The 17,850-nt window shown below is 37.7% G+C and overlaps 1 protein-coding gene across 8 annotated transcripts in view; it reads right to left on the bottom strand.

Moving 5' to 3' along the window:
• LOC120305357 (phosphofructokinase, platelet) overlaps positions 1–17,850 on the bottom strand; it is an 86,012-nt gene that overhangs the window by 15,532 nt on the left and 52,630 nt on the right. For 5 of the 8 annotated variants that reach the window (XR_005556021.1, XR_005556023.1, XM_039337078.1 and 2 more), the window contains 3 exons: positions 16,118–16,188; positions 15,501–15,588; positions 14,690–14,842 (listed from right to left, as the gene is read on the bottom strand). Coding sequence is in view for 6 of the 8 variants with exons in the window: in XM_039337078.1 (XP_039193012.1) it covers positions 14,690–14,842; positions 15,501–15,588; positions 16,118–16,188 (312 nt within the window). In the remaining 2 variants the exon portion in view is untranslated. Of the gene's footprint in view, positions 1–1,403; positions 1,557–14,689; positions 14,843–15,500; positions 15,589–16,117; positions 16,189–17,850 lie in introns of all 8 variants that reach the window. The other 3 variants (XM_039337087.1, XM_039337105.1, XM_039337129.1) reach the window with 2 other exon arrangements.

Here is a 17,850-nt window from a genome sequence, read left to right as displayed (position 1 = left end):
CAGCCAGGCACCTAGTTGATGTATCTAGAATCCAGCTTAGCATCTATCAAGCTGCAGATTCAATTCAACTAGATCTACTTCAACCACTTGTCAAGTTCATACCTATTCTTCATAACCTGAATAACAGAATAACAGAATTGGAAGGGACCTTGGAGGTCTTCTAGTCCAACCCACTGATCAAGTAGAAGACTCTATACCAGTGATGGCGAACCGAGTGCCCAAAAAGCAACCCAATATTCACTTATATATTGCCAGGTGCTGGGTGGGCATGGCCTGCTGGGTGGATGTGGCCCACTGGATGGGCGTGGCTACAGTGGTCATGGCACATGGGTGGGTGTGACCAGGGTGGGCATGGTCAGCTCAATGTTGCTCCTGGGGAGAGATGACTGGGGGCCAGGCAGGGTTGGGGGAGATCCAAGGAGTCTCTGGTGGGTGGGGTGGTGGGCAGGAGGCTCGTCTTATGGGGTGAGGTGAGGCAAGACAAGGCAGGTCAGGTGGGGTGCCATTGTCACAGGGCAAGATGAGATAGGGGCCGGGGCGGTTGCTGCCTGACACCATTGGCTCCCACACACAGAGGCCAGCGAGCGCATGGGTGCTGGGATGCATCTAGCCACAGGGGACCTTGGTGAATTAGCGGGCAGCTGGTTGAAGAAGACAGTTGCCATCTCCGGGGCATGGTGCATGTGCCCATAGAGAGGGTTCCGAGTGCCACCTCTGGCACATGTGCCATAGGTTCGCCATCACTGCCCTATACCATTCAAATGGTTGTCCAATCTGTCCATTCTAAGAGACTAATACTAAATAAAGAACTGGTGGGAATTCTTGCCCTTGTGGAAGCAAATGAAGCTCCAACAGATCAGGAAGGGGTCTTCTGTGAATATGCTTATGCTGGCATTTTTCATTCCAAAGCCATATTTTGGCTGGCAATGGAGAACTAAAATTATATGGTTCCAGCAGGATTGCACATTTTGTCTGCTACAGGTTTCATACATCTTCTACACTAGTCTTTCTCAAACTGGGCATTGTTAAGATGTGTGGATTTTAATTCCCAGAATTTCCTAGCCAGCAACTCAACACCTAATACATTTCCTGGCAATTGAAGTCCATATCTTAAAACATGTTCTGGAGGTTGAAAACTATAAATTTTAAAACATCTTCTAGGATTGAAGTCCACACATCTTAAAGCTGCCAAGTTTGAGAAATATTGTTTTAAGCTCTACCTAGTGCATGTAGCACATCAGCAATGGATTCTGCAGACTAATTTGCATGGAAAAGCCAACCTGGGGGAATCTTAGGATTTTACCTCCATACCCTGAAGCATAAAATGCTTCTGACTGTGTCTCCTCTGTATAAGCATTCAGGCTTGTTCTCCTAGATCTGTGCCAAAATATTTGCTCTCTTACCTCAACAATAGCATTCAAGGAAGTGTCAGCACCAATACTTAAGTCAGTGCCTGGGACGTTATTGCTAATAGTTGCAGGCAAGACACAAATTGGGATGCAAAATTCCTCATAGCGGGCCCGGGCTTCAGCTAGCATCAAGCAGCTCTCAAAGGCCTGAAGCAGTGGGACAAGAATGATAAGCAATATACTATGGCCAAATCTGGATACTTATTAAGTGTTCTACTGGTGACTGCTTGTGTGTGGCAATGAAAAGTTTGACCAGCCAGGGCTGCAAATCCCACAGAGCTACTGATTTAAGGAATGTGACTGGTGGACTTTATTGTCCTTACAGCAACTTAAATACGGGATGTTGGATTTGCATTGGTGTAGAAGAAGATCAGCAGAAGTTAGTAGAAAATTGATACAAGCAAGAGAGAGATTAAGGTACAGAGGACAAACCCCTGGTGATTAAAGTGCATCTTTGCATTCTAAACATCGGGAAGAAGTCAACAATTGGCTTCACTTATTTATACTTTGCTTTTCTCTTAAACTGGATTAGGATTAGACCAATAGCCCAAAGATGATGCCTGAAGCCAGATGCCTGTTGAACTATCCAATCATTCATGGTCACCACCAATCTTATCCCACACTACTTTAGCACCATTTACAAGGCCAAAGACCACAGAAAGAGATCCATCATTTCATTTTGAGCTTGGGAGGAGGCAGAACCATATCAAAGATAAGCATTTATGAGAAGATTCTCCTTTTACTTTTGGTCAGGCAATGAGAGGCTAGCTTCTCTTATCAAAGTCAACAGAAGATGTTTGAAAGCAAAAGAATAGCAGTATTTTGCATAATACATCCATCACTCATGTTTATTCTTTGCATTTATGTAAAGCTGAATAGTGCCTTCCATACCCACAGGGCTTTCACTGCATTTCAATCTGAACCTGAAGGGTTAATGTAAATTTTACATTAAGGAAATTCACATTTCCACTGCGATGATGAACTGATGATCTGCTAATTTTGTGCAGCAAATGCTTTCAGTCTTTTCTGATAGGAAGACTGTAATCTTTCTTATTTCTACATCACTCCTGGGGCTGTAGGGAGCAACCATTTCATCCTTCCTGAATAATAGTTACAACTGAATAATAGCAACAGCTAAGGCTATCTGTTTTGGCTGGTCTTAATAAAAGGTATTGCCAAATTAAAATATTGTTTTTCAAGATTGTTTGGGTTACTGTTTTATTTCTTTCACTCCACTCAAAACCCTTTACTCTGAAAAAAATAAAAAGGTTTTCTGTTCCCCTTTTACGTAGAAATATTAGTCGACCTTTTTAGCTTCTTGCAGAGAGCCAGTGACTATCATTCATCAGTCATGGCAGCTATGAGCAAGGGTCCTCAGGTTGAAGGAAAGAGCTCAGTGTTTTTATGTCTGCCACCCTGAAAACGATCTACATGCAGAAAGCCTAAAGAGAAAGAGCGACACAGCCACCTTCCTGAATGTATTCTTTTTCCACCCATAGGCAAGTGTTTAACATGCAGGGTCACTATTGAAATCTAAGGTGTTTTTGTGGAAAAAAAAATATTTAGCCACCCCAGGCAAAAGAAGAAGATAATTCAGTGCAGCTCATGTTTGTTAGGCTGGATTTCTGGGAAATGCCCGATTATGGACACGGGACAATGTTAGTGGGCTGATAGTTTTAGATTGCACAATATGTAGGTTTCTCTGCCTTGATATACAGGTAGTCCTCACTCAAAGTCCACTGGTTCATCTGCTATTTAAAATTAGGATGGTGATGAACAAGGGGAACTTATGATGAGTCCTCCCAGCTGCAGCCACTGCAGCATCCCCATGATTATGTGATTGTGATTGGTTCACAATTAAGATGTGGTACCATCCTGAGCTCACGGGATCACAATCTGCGACCCTCACTGCTGAATTCCAATAAGCAAAGTCAAAGGGCAACTGGGATGGCAGGAACTGCCATCATAAGTCAAGGTAGTCACATGACATCACATCATATGACCATATCTCTTAGCAACAAGAGTTCCTGGTCTTAATTACCATTTTAAGCAAAGACTTACCCAGATAGCTCTTCTTTCAGAAAAAGAGAAATCTGATATAAACAAGCACGCATGGCTAGTCTTCAGAAGGGAGAATTTTTAAAAGTTCATTGGAAACCCCCATATCATGGCACTTTTATGTACACCTATTTGTGGCAGCCCTTTTGTCACATATTAACACAAGTTCTTCCTTAAGTAGCAGTGTTCAGAATACCCATTGTCGCTTCTGAGTCATCTCTTAACTGAATGTGACAGCCTTACAATCCCTTTAAAGGACACACAGGGGTATTTTCAGGCTGTGTTATCTCGGCTGCATTATTTGTATCCCTTTGTGTCTGTCTATTGATCACCTGAGGTTTTTCCGTCCTTATATGGTATCATTAACATTGATGGTGTTACCTAGTTTGGATAATGAAAAGTCTACAAGAAAACAACCAAGTTCAGAGAGCACCATTTCAATCCTGAGCTACAAGTATTCTTTTTTATTAGTACCATATATGGTAGCCCTAGCCCTTAATCTTCAACACATAAACACAAACACACATGCAAACAACCTTATTTCCTTAGAAGTATAGAACTTATCCTGTTCACATACTTGCAAGCTATTAGCAGGAGATAGTTAACAGGTAGTCAAAAAGGAATCTGCTATCTTCCCAAGATAATCAGGTGCGATTTTAACCCACAAAAAAGAGAAATCTAACTGGATTTCTACTACAAATTATACAAGATACAATCCCTAGAGTACAACGTGACCATTAAACAGAACTTGACAATAAAGCAGGGGGGGGGGAAGTCTACAAATTCCATTGCTGGAATTTTATGGAAAATTATTTATATTCCCATGCATTTTCACCAATATTGGGGGAACTGCAAAGAATATAGATTTGATCCAATACATATTTGGATTTCCAAAATCTTTTTGACAAAATTCTTCTTCAGAAATATTTGATGAAGCTTACCAAAATGGAGAAGAAAATTTTAAAATTGTCTCACTTTGGAGGCTGTGGGGGGGGGGGAACGTATTTTCCTCTCATAGTTTAGAATTAGGGTAAACTATTGGCATAGGTACAGAAGATTGAAGATATTAAAAAGCTTTCATGCTAAATGTATTCATAAAATGTTAATGACTATTGGTTTGGACTGTTTATAAAGTTCTTAAAAGTTTGTTGATGATTGACTGTTGAGGCTGGGAGACACAATGGAAGCAAATGGTTTCATGTTAAGATACATAAGCACCTTATACTAATAGAAAATTATAGAAAAGGGTTCAAAGAACTAATCTGTCCATAAAATTTCTCTTAGACCTAAGTTTATACAATCTCATACACTCAGTTTGGTTTAGTGGTTAAGGCCCGAGGCTAAACCAGGAGATTGTGAATTCTAGTCCTGACGTACATCTTAAGGAAGGGGTGTCAAACTGCCGGCCCATAGGCTGGATGCATCATGATGAAACTGTGCCCACCCCATTCCGGCAATGGAAAAAAAGTTGTGATACGTCGCGACGCATCACATGGCATTGCAAGTTTGACACCCCTGCCTTAAAGTCTGCTGGATGAGTTAAGACCAATCACTAGGAGACTGTGAGTTCTAGTCCCACCTTAGACAAAAAAACCATCTGGATGATTTTGAGCCAGTCACCGGCTTTCTCAGCCCAAACCCCTCACACTGTTATTGTGGGAAAATAGGAGAAGTAAAGAGTATTAAATACATTTGCTGCCTTAAATTATTTATAAAAACAATAAAGGTAGGATAAAAATAAATACATAAAAGCCCTACATTATTATTTTTGATTACCAATGGTCAGAACTCTATATATAATATTTTACAGCAATTTACTGAAATACTATGGATTTTTCTCAATTTAGAAAAAACAACATACTGTGCACCCATTGGAAAACTTTAAAATGGCTTGAATAAGAAAGCTGGGTGAATGATTTTGTGTCAATCATTCTCTCTCAGTCCAAACAACCTCATAGGTTTGTTGATGTGGATGAAATAGGAAGAAGGAATGTTAGGCATATTTGTCGTCTTCAGTTATATATAAAACAGAGCAAAATAAAATAACAATAATATTAAACCTGGAAATATTGCAGTAGAATTTGGGGACAAAGTCATTCCTATGTTTTTCTTATTTCTTCTCCACATCAGCTCTTCATTTTGCAGGGCTGAGATTCTTCATTACACAAAATATACAAATTCACATGTGATGCAATTAAAGCATAAATTCAAATCTAAACCCCATGCCTCCGTGGTTGCAAATAAATAACAGAAGATCAATATGGGTGTCTTTCAAAAAGATTGCTTAGATATTGCTGGGATAACAAATTCAATCAACAAGCAAAACAAGAAACAAAATCAGTAATGATGCTTCCTTAGCATTGAATGTGATTTGTGATTTTAATATGGAGCAATTATTTTGGTAGAAGAGAATCGAGAACTACCATCTAGTCAGTAGAATTAAAGAAAATCCACAAGTGTAATTAGGATCAGTTAAGACAGACAAAAAAATTAGTAAAAGAGACAGTAAGAAGCATGCAGGAAATACTCATTTTTTTGTTTTCTATGAAAATGGCAGTGGAGAATCTTTTATATCAGAACTAGAATCAAGGTTCCCACAATCTTTACTATAATTAATAGGGGTAGGTTAAAAAAAAATCAAGATGGCAGCCACAGTAATACTTTAAGCCCCTCCCCTAAAAAAAGGCTTGGCTTTAATTGTGTGGTTATGGCCACCGTCTTCATTTTTTGACCCATCTTAAATTTTTTTATTCCTCTCCCTGTAAATACATTGTCAAGTGATTATTTAAACTGCTGTTAGGTGTTTTGCTTCAGGCAATGAAAAATATTTTTCTTGAGTTTTTGTTTGTCCTTGTCAGCTACAGCCTAAAGAAGCTTAAATCACAACCAATCTTTCAACCATCATGAGATTCTTAAAAAAAAAAAAATTGCACGTCATGTAAAATGCACTGTCTCTAAAATGAGAAGAATCAACAGAATCTGTGAGCTGAGGCTTAAAAGCCAAATGGAATTACTGTCTTCTAGAACATTTGTCTCCAAAGGTCTATGCTAAATCATGCCCAAACTATTCCATGCAAAGAATTGCTTGGTGCATAACAGCTGACTTCAGATCTGCGGCCAGACAGGAAAACAGATGTGAACAAACCTCTCCCAGAAGGAGAGGCCAGGGGAGAGAAAAAAGAAGACATTAAACAGCCAATTTGGTCTAGTGGTAAAGGCACAAGGCTAGAAACTGGGAGATGGTGAATTTTAGTTGCACCTTAGTCAGGAAAGCGAATTTGGTGACCTTGGACAAATCACTAGGAAACCATGAGTTCTAGTTTTACCCTAGACCTGAAAGCCAGCTAAGCGATTTTGTGCCAATCCCCATTAAATTGTGAGTTCTGCCTTAGACATGACAGCTGGCCAGGTGACTTTCAGCTAGTCTCTCTCTCAGCCCAACTCATCTCATGGAGTTATTAAAGGGAAAACGGGAGGAAGAAATATTAGATAAGCTTGCCACCTTAAGTTGCTTATAACAAAATATAAATAAATAAATAAAAAGTAGCAGCTAAGGGGAGGAAGATGTGGCACTGGAAAACTGGAGGGCTGGGCAGGATGATGGGATCTGCCTCAATGGCAAAGAAGATACAGAAATGGCAGGATATGTTTCATTGGGAGATATAGTGATAGAAGAGGCAGTGAAGTTCACCAGCACTAACCTATTCACTCCATTGAGATTTTTTAATCCCAAACCTTAAACAACCAAACATATAGGGAACGATTTCTGGAATTGGGTACCGGTATGTCTAGTTTAACGAAGAGAAGGACAAGGGGGGACATGATAGCAGTGTTCCAATATCTCAGGGGCTGCCATAAAGAAGAGGGAGTCAAGCTATTTTCCAAAGCACCTGAAGGCAGGACATGAAGCAACGGATGGAAACTAATCAAGGAGAGAAGCAACCTAGAACTAAGCAGAAATTTCCTGACAGTGAGAACAATTAATCAGCGGAACAACCTGCCTCCAGAAGTGGTGAATCCTCCAACACTGGAAGTTTTTAAGAAGAGACTGGACAGCCATTTGTCTGAAATGGTGTAGGGTTTCCTGCCTGAGCAGGGATTGGACTTGATGATCTCCAAGATCATTTCCAACATTATTGTTATTGTTGTTGTTGTTGTTGTTGTTGTTGTTGTTATTATTATTATTATTATTATTATTATTATTATTATTATTATTATTATTATTATTACGGATCATCGCACAGTCAGCCAGATGTTCAGACTGGATTTGGCATTTTGTCTACCTATCGAGTCCTTACCCAGGACTGGGATAGGCAGATGTGGATGTTTGATGGTATTACAGATATCGTCGCAGGATGGAAGCAGTTCCTAATAAGGCTGCCTTTTGCAATTGACTAATAGCGAATTTGTCAATGCCAATGGTGTGCAAGTGGTGCTCCAGTTGTTTTGGGATTGCACCCAAGGAGCCTATGACTATTGGTACTACCCTTGCTTGCTTTTGCCACATTCTTTCTATTTCTATTTGTAGGTCTTTGTATTTTGTTATCTTCTCCAGTTCTTTCTCTTCTATTCTGCTATCTCAGGCACTGCCACATCCACTATCCAGACTTTTTTGTCTTTCTTATCGACAATTGTTAAGTCTGGGGTGTTATGTTGCAGGTGCTTGTCTGTTTGAATTCTGAAGTCCCAGAGCAGTTTAATTTTATCATTTCTATGACTTTCTCTATTTTATGATCCCACCAGTTTTTGCTTACAGGCAAATGATATTTTTTGCAGATCTTCCAATGCACCATTGTTGCTACTTTGTCATGCCGCTGCTTGTAATCAGTCTGTGCAATCTTCTTGCAACAGCTTACCAAGTGGTCCACTGTTTCTTCAGCTTCTTTGCGTAGGCGGCACTTACTGTCTGTTGCTGTCTTCTCAATTTTGACTTTGTATGCATTTGTCCTTAAGGCTTGGTCTTGTGCAACCAGAATTAGTCCCTCGGTCTCTTTCTTCAATTTTCCTGCTCTTAGCCATTGCCAGGTTTTATTATTATCTGCTTTCCCAGCTATTTTTTTTTTTTTTTAATTTTTATTCATTAATACAATTAAAACAACAATGGACAAACATGACATTCCAGAGTGAATTTTTCTATCAGTTCCTATCATAGTACAAAAATTTTATAATTTTATAATTTTTTGTTCTTAACCTCTATATAAACCTCATCTTTTATACAATACAATTATATATACAATTATATGTACAGTTATGTATATCTTTTAGTTCTACCATTAGTTTGAAGTCCGAGCAGTTCTTAATTAATACCAGCGGTAAAATTTGCCCCAGATTTCGAAGTATTCGTGTTCCGTTTTGTCTTTCATAATCATTGTAAGCCTGTCCATCTCAGCACATATTAGAATTTTATGCAGGATCTCTTCTTCAGTTGGGGTTTCCTTGTTCCTCCAATTTTGAGCAAAAACCAGCCTGGAGGCCGTTAAAATGTGTAGCATTAAATAAAATACGCCTTTGTCATGTTTTTGCGTAGTTAAACCTAATAGAAAGAGTTCTGGTTTTGGTTCTACCGCTTGCTCTAATATTTCTTCCAACCAAATTTTAATCCTGTTCAAAAAATCACGAGCTCGCGTGCATTCCCACCACATATGATAGTAAGTTCCACTTTTCAAATTGCATTTCCAACATTTAGGGGAGACATTGGTATACATTTTAGACAATCTTGTGGGTGGGAAATGCCATCTATAAAACATTTTGTAAAGGTTCTCTTTGTAAGAGGTGGCCAAAGTAAGCTTCTTGTTTCTTGCCCATAGTTCTTGCCATATATGCAGATCAAAATTAAGACCACAATCCTTACTCCAATTCAACATAGTCACTTTTACTTGTTCCTCGTACGTTGCCTGATCTAGCAAATAATAGTATAGTTTTTTAATCATTTTATCCTCCGACCCCAAAATTATTTTATCCAATTCTATTGGTTCTAATTTAATACCTAACTCTTTTTTGTCTTTCCGATATCTTGCCTGCAGTTGCAGGTATGCCCACCATTCTAATTCTATCCCTTCATCGTGGATGGTTTTCCTGGATTTCAATTCCCCTCTTTCATCTAAGATATTTTTATATGTTATGATCTTGTCTAATTGAGTAAATTTGGGGTGTACATATATTTCTAACGGTGAGATCCAACTAGGTACTTGGGTATAATTTGGTTGCCAAATTTTTGTCCATACATCAATAAGAGCTTGCCTAATATAGTGACTTCGAAAATATTTATGTACTTTATATTTATGATCCAATAATATGGCATGCCATCCTATTTGTAGGTCATGGCCCTCCAGACACAATAGTCTCCTATTTTTTAGTAATATCCAATCTCTTACCCATACTAATGCTGCGGCCTGGTAATATTTCTCCAAGTCTGGAAGACCAAATCCCCCCCTTTCCTTTGAGTCATGTAGTAATTTTAATTTAATCCTTGCTCTTTTTCCTTGCCAGATGAATTTACACATCATTTTGTTCAAATTTTGAAAAAATTTCTTGTCTAATTTTATAGGTATACATTGGAACAAAAATAAAATTTTTTGCAACACATTCATTTTAATCACCGCGATTCTGCCCGTAAGAGAGAGCTGTAGGTTAGTCCAAATATCAAAGTCTTTTTGAATCTGTTCTATTAACTTATAATAGTTATCCCTTTTAAGCGTAGCGCATTTGGCAGTCAGTTGTATCCCTAAATGTCTAATTTTATTTGTAATTTGAACACCAATTCTATCAACCAATTCACTTTTCGGTATTTTAGTCATATTTTTGACAAGCATTTTAGTTTTTTCTTTATTTATTTTTAAACCTGCTATTTCCCCGTATCTATTCAATGTTTCCATCAGCCTAATCCCTGATTGTAGTGGTTCTTCAATAATAAAAACTAAATAATCTGCAAAGGCTTGTATTTTAAATGTCTCTTTCTTGATTTCTAGACCTTGGATCTGTTCATCTTGCCGGATTGCTCTAGTTAATACCTCGAGAGATAATATAAATAACAATGGTGATAGTGGGCAGCCTTGCCTTGTGCCTTTTTGCATTTGGAAACTCTCAGTCAGTTCTCCATTGATTATTACTTTGGCCACCTGCTTAGAGTAAACTGATTTAAACATATTTAAGAAATTTTCCCCAAAGTCCATATACAATAATTGATTAAAAATAAAATCCCATTTTACATTGTCGAATGCTTTTTGGGCATCAAGAAAAATTAAACACATTTGCTTTTCATTATGTACTTCATAATATTCCAATATGTCCAAAACAGTCCTAATATTGTTTCTTATATATCTTTTAGATAGAAAGCCGTTTTGATCAATATGTATAAAATCCACTAAGAAACTTTCCAATCTTTGTGCCATTATTGCCATGAAGATTTTGTAATCTGAATTCAAAAGAGAAATGGGTCTATAGTTCTTAATTTGTGTCAGGTTGGTGTTTTCTTTAGGAATCAACGTGAGGAAGGCTTCTTCCCATGAAGCTGGTATTTTAGCTTGGGTTAAAACCTCGTTAAATAAGTCCAACAGCATTGGGCTTAAAGATTCTTGTGCAATTTTATACATTTCTGCAGGTATACCATCTGGTCCAGGTGTTTTATTATTTTTCTGTTTCTTAATTGCAACCGAGAGCTCTAAATGTGTTATCTCTTTATTTAGGAGAGTTTTAAAGTCTTCTGGCACCTTGGGTAAATCGACTAGTTGTAAATACTGTACTATGTCATGGTTATTTCTCTTTTCGTCGTCCTTATATAAATTCTTGTAAAACTCATATGCCACTAGCTTTTTTCCTTCGTTCTGGCACACCAAATCACCTTTGGCGTTATAAAGGTTGGTAACTCTCTGCTTATTATTGTGTTTTTTGATTTTATAAGCCAACCATCTCCCTTGTTTATTAGCATTTTCAAAGAAATTTTGTTTAGTACGTTTTATCTGCTGTCCTAGATCTTCCTTCGTAATAATATCCATCTTATGTTTAATTAAATCAATCTGTTGTTTCAAATCACATCTTTGTGGGTCATTTTGCAGGTTATCCTCAACTTTACGTAGTTCTTCTTCCAGTTGTCTTTGGCGTTGTGTTTTGATTTTGTGTTGCCTAGCCATATAAGAAATTACAACGCCTCTCATGTAGGCTTTGGTTGTATCCCATAAATTTTGGCAGTTTGTATCCTCCTTTTTGTTTGACTTAAAAAACAGATCCAATTGTTCTTCTAATTTTGATTTGAATTCTTTATGATTTAAGATTGCCCTTTTTAGAGTCCATCTCCTCGTGTTTTTTTGCCCCTTCCATTTAATTCTAATCGGATTGTGATCAGCCCAGGTATTTGTATCAATCATAATCTCATCTACTTCTAAATTTAAGTCAGCTGACATCCACACCATATCAATTCTGGACCAAGATTGATGACGTCCAGAATAAAAAGTAAACTGTTTTTTCCCAGGATTCCTTTCTCTCCAAATATCCTGTATATTAAACTCATCTACCATTTTAAAGAAAATATCAGATATTGTTCCTCTAATTCTTTTTCTATTCTTTCCACATTTATAATCTAGATTATTATCCACAATTGCATTATAGTCACCCATTATACAAATGCTATCATGTTCAAATTGGCTAATAATGTTGTAGAGTTTTTTATAGAAATGTTTTTGCCCCTCATTCGGGGCATAAATTCCAACCAAAAGAATTTTGGTTTTATTCAAAATTACTTCCACAATTAGACTTCTGCCATCTTCGTCCTTATAAATTTGCTTAGCCACAATTTCTTGTTTAATATATACTACCACACCTCCTTTCTTATATTGCGAAAGTGCTGCGAACATATTCCCCAATTTGGGACAATTTAATAAGTATTGATGTTGTTTTTTAATGTGGACTTCTTGTAACATTATTATATCTAAATTCATCTTATTGAGCCTATTGAAAAACTTCTTCCTTTTTGTTGGAGAGTTGAGGCCATTAACGTTGATAGATATAGATTCAATATCTCCAGGCACTGCCACGTCCACTATCCAGACTTTTTTGTCTTTCTTATCGACAATTGTTAAGTCTGGGGTGTTATGTTGCAGGTGCTTGTCTGTTTGAATTCTGAAGTCCCAGAGCAGTTTAATTTTATCATTTTCTATGACTTTCTCTATTTTATGGTCCCACCAGTTTTTGCTTACAGGCAAATGATATTTTTTGCAGATCTTCCAATGCACCATTGTTGCTACTCTGTCATGCCGCTGCTTGTAATCAGTCTGTGCAATCTTCTTGCAACAGCTTACCAAGTGGTCCACTGTTTCTTCAGCTTCTTTGCATAGGCGGCACTTACTGTCTTTTGCTGTCTTCTCAATTTTGACTTTGTATGCATTTGTCCTTAAGGCTTGGTCTGTGCAGCCAGAATTAGTCCCTCGGTCTCTTTCTTCAATTTTCCTGCTCTTAGCCATTGCCAGGTTTTATTATTATCTGCTTTCCCAGCTATTTTTTTCATGTATTGGCAATGTAGTGCTTTGTCTTCCCATGCCTCTATTCTGTTCTTCATTTGGTCTTTCTTGTAGGCCAGTTTGGTCTCTCCAGTAGTCAGTAAGCCTTCCTGATATACTGATTTCAGTGCATCTTCATCATTGTTCTTCAGATATTCTTCCAAAGCCATTTTTTCTTCTTCAACCATATGATGTACTTGTAGCATTCCACGCCCACCTATTTGCCTTGGTAGATAAAGTCTATCAATGTCACTGCGTGGATGAAGGGCATGATTCATTGTCATTATTTTTCTGGTCTGCCTATCCATTGCTTTTAGTTCTGCTTGAGTCCAGTCCACTATTCCAGCTGTGTACCTAATGACTGGGATTGCCCAGGTGTTGATTGCCTTTATGGTATTAATTATTATTATTAATTATTATTAATAATTATTATTATTATTAATTATTATTATTATTATTATTATTATTATGCATTCTGGCTCTCAGTTCTTCCCAACTGTGAAGTGAAACACTTTGTCACAACCTTTGGAATTTGATAGCTTGTTTCTGGTTTGAAACAAAACATTTTTGTGCAGTACCAGTCAATTATAAACAGTTGGTTATAAAACATGGAGGAAATTCTTGTTATGGGATTGTCTTTCATCAATATTCTGCTTTATATTTTACAAACCTGTGAGACAAAAATGTTAAAAACTCATTTTATTAAGTTTATAGGTATGTTTAGGATGCAACAATCTTCAAAGTTGCATTGGAATCTTAAGGAAAGCAAACCAGATTTTTTTTCTATCTTCATACAGAACAAATAAGAGATTTTGCTACACTAAAACCATTTTACATGGCATGGTGATCGTTTTAAATACCGAATCATCTTCCATTTTTTTAAGATCTCAGCAGGTGGCAGCACCCTAGCTAGCCTTTGCTCAATCCAAAAAATGAATTAAGAGTTATATCGGAATTAATATGAATGGGAGACCACAAGGACATTTCAGGGATAGAGATTAGGCTTGGAACATGAAAAAGGTATATCAGAAAACAGCAAAGGGAAACCAATTCCACGTTGCTGAAAAAAAATGCTTGAATAACCATTGAAAAATTGTGTTTCTGCAGGTTGTTTGTCTTTTTTTTTAACAAACTGTATCTGTATTTTTATATTGTTTTAATAACAGAAGTAGCTTTACTGAAATCATATATTGGATCAAACACGGGGTGTGCATTTCTTGCGAACAAATAAATAAAATATTATTTTTCACATTATCTGAATCTGGTCAAACTGCCTGTGTGTGTGCATAGGTGTGTACATGCTTGTGTATGTCTGTATGGATATGAGTTGCGTGCATGTGATTTTAAGTATATGTCTGGTTATATGGTGCAATCTTGTTTCTTACAGTTCTGGTCCAAAAGAAACTCCAGTGTTAGCTCTGTTGAACAGCATGCAGAGATGGTTATATTAGTAAACCGGAAGGAAGGAAGGAAGGAAGGAAGGAAGGAAGGAAGGAAGGAAGGAAGGAAGGAAGGAAGGAAGGAAGGAAGGAAGGAAGGAGGGAGGAGGGAGGGAGGGAGGAGGGAGGGAGGGAGGAGAGGAGGGAATGGAGGGAGGGAGGGAGGGGGAGGGAGGGAGGGAGGGAGGGAGGGAGGGAGAAGGAAGGAAGGAGGAAGGAAGGAAGGAAGGAAGGAAGGAAGGAAGGAAGGAAGGAAGGAAGGAAGGAAGGAAGGAAGGAAGGAGAAACTTACATCAGTGATAGTGTTCAGAGCAGTATCTGCACCAATGCTGAAATCAGAACCAGGTACATTGTTGGATACGGTTGCAGGAACCATAACCATGGGGATACAGAACGCTTCATATTTCTCCCGGGCTGAAGAAAGCTCCAAGAGTCCCAGGTATGCCTGATGGTCACATACAGCAATTATGTAAAATTAAAGGAAAGGAAAACAAAACTTAGATTGCAGCAACAGGTAATGCAATGCAGGTGGGGATTTACAGCCAGGCTGTCTCTCTATAGACACACACAAATGCTGGTGACAGATGGTACAGTATTGATCTCTTTCAGGGAATCAGAGATGATTTGAAAGAGGGATCACAGCTCATGAGTATACGTTATCCTGCCTTTTATCTCTGTTAATCAGTCTTTTGGCACTTTTTCAAAACTTGGTTTGACTTCAGGCAGATGTTCCTTGTAAAAGGAAAACAGTGCCCTGCACCATGAGAATGGATGCTTTTTTCAATCTTTTTCCCATCTCTTAATATTTACCATCCATTTACATTAGAGAGTCACCAGGAAGACCTCAGCAATATATAAAGAATGATATATGTTACAATATTTAATAAAAAAACAAGCAAACACAAACTACTTTAAAACGTTTAGGGTAAATACTAAATATTTCTTCAAGTTCACCTGCAGAATATATAATATAACAGTAGAGAAAAAGTAAATCTTATTCTCTCTTATTTGCTACATCTATATACTGTACATTAGTTTAAACTATGAATAATGCCAAATTACCAGCAAGAATTTAGAAGATGGGCGGAAACAAAATTATATACCTCAAAGCCACCAATGACAAGAAGGGCATTGATGTTATAAGCATGCATGTGTTCTGCAATCTTCTCCAAATACTTTCCAGGAAGTGTACTAAAATACATTTTTAAAACAACACAATCAGGAATGTATGTGTGGTAAAATTAAATATACATTTAATTTCTCATCTCATTTAATTGTGCTCACCTGGGGCACAGATATACATTGCAAAGGATATAACTGGTTTTAAAATTATTCTAAAATGTTTTTGTTTTAACTGTAGTATATATTTTTTAAATATACACCCAGTCATGAATTGAGATGGGCAGCTACAGAAAGGAAGGAAGGAAGGAAGGAAGGAAGGAAGGAAGGAAGGAAGGAAGGGAGGGAGGGAGGGAGGGAGGGAGGGAGGGAGGATGGATGGAAGGAAGGAAGGAAGGAAGGAAGGAAGGAAGGAAGGAAGGAAGGCAGGGAGGGAGGGAGGGAGGGAGGGAGGGAGAAAGGGCCAAATTTACACTTACATTTCCCTTTAATCAGCTAGTGATTAAATCTGTTCTGTACAACTGTATGGTAATTTCAGGGTATGTGCACTATTGCCTCTATATGATTTCTAGATAGATAATATATCATACTGTTGAATTACCGTTTGGTGCCAAGTATTGATCCTCCTTGGCCAGTCCAACCTCCAACATCTCCCCACTTGATTTCTTTAATCTGTAAGTCAGAACCACAAAAAGATGGATTGAGTAAATGATGTTTATATTACTGACATAACTTAAGATATAAGTGTTTCTTCAAAAATCAAACTTAAGCAGAGAAACTATGTCACTTGAGCCAAAGATGTCATGAAGTGTGATGTAAATCCATCATGATGCATTTACCATGGTTTGCCTCAAATACAACTCTTAATTTGTTCATTGTACAAGTATATATGACATAACTTAAGATATAAGTGTTTCTACAAAAATCAAACTTAAGCATAGAAGCTATATCATTTGAGTCAAAGATGTCATGAAGTGCCATGTAAATCCATCATGATGCATTTACCATGGTTTGCCTCAAATACAACTTTTAATTTGTTCATTGTACAAGTATATATGCAATTTCCAGTACATACTAAACTCCTCTGGCCAAACATCAAATCTAAAAAATCCTTAACTCAGTGACAGCTTAAGCAAAGCACAAAGGGGGGGGGGGAAGGGTTATAAAGCTGCTTAGTTTATAGGATTCTAAACCAAACAGTGGCTTTTAATTAAATTGGGGCACATGGAAAAGCTAAGAAGTCCAGATCAATTGCACAAAAGGATATATGCCTTTACTCTGAAAAACAGAGCAAAACTGAGACAAATCGGACAGTCTGGTGAGAGACTCTGCCACTACCTCAGGTAACTTTAAATAGTTTGGTTAAGAACAAAACATGCCAACAGAATACTTTTCAGATTAGCTGGAATTAAAAAACTAGAATCTTTTAAGTTTCCTGAACATCAATCACCATTTGTGCCCAAAATAAGATTGGATCAGAAATCTCAAGGACTTTGGGATTAAATCCTGCAGTTCTCATAATTGTCACAATGTAATAAAGGGATGGAGAAAAGTTATAATGAAACAACTAAACCACTATAATAGTTAACTGTTTGGGTTGGCAATCGGCTTTCTTTTAAACTGAAGTTATTTTAAGGCTTTGTAAATCTGTTGGAGCAGATGTCTTAGGACAGAATCCGCCCTCTGCATTTCATGTCATAAACACCTTCTCAAAGGAAAATACTAAAACCCAACGTGACAACAGATCCTGTGACAACTGGCCTTTGTCTGTTGCTACTCAGCTGGAATTCTTATCTCCATGTAATGCAATCACCCTTCACTGTTCTTGTAAAATCAAGATCACTCGGCAGCTGAACAATATACAGAATCTGATTATAAAGATTTCTCACGAAGCACTTGGGAAGCAAACGTTTCTTCATAAATAAGGGAAAACATAAAATTAGGATTGTTGTTGTTAATTGCGAAGTCGTGTCCGACCCGTCGCGACCCCATGGACAATGTTCCTCCAGTCTTCCTGTCCTCTACCATCTTCTGGAGTCCATTTAAATTCACACCTACTGCTTCAGTGACTCCATCCAGCCATCTCATTCTCTGCCGTCCCCTTCTTCTATTGCCCTCAATCTTTCCCAACATTAGGCTCTTCTCCAGTGAATCCTTCCTTCTCATTAGGTGGCCAAAGTACTTAAAATTAGGATAGAATTATATAAAAACTAAATGAAAATGGGCTACATCTCTTTACAGTATCTTCCAACCTCATTGTTCTTATGTTGCAGCCTTTCCCAACTTGAGGTTTTCCATGATGCAATGGACCACAGTTTCCCAACCCATGGATGT

This window comes from Crotalus tigris, unplaced genomic scaffold (genome assembly GCF_016545835.1).
Source record: "Crotalus tigris isolate CLP2741 ecotype Arizona unplaced genomic scaffold, ASM1654583v1 scf7180000017548.2638350, whole genome shotgun sequence".
In the NCBI taxonomy this organism is placed as follows: domain Eukaryota; kingdom Metazoa; phylum Chordata; class Lepidosauria; order Squamata; family Viperidae; genus Crotalus; species Crotalus tigris.
The sequence above is the reverse complement of the archived record's forward strand: the minus strand, read 5'-3'. Positions and strand labels throughout refer to the sequence as shown.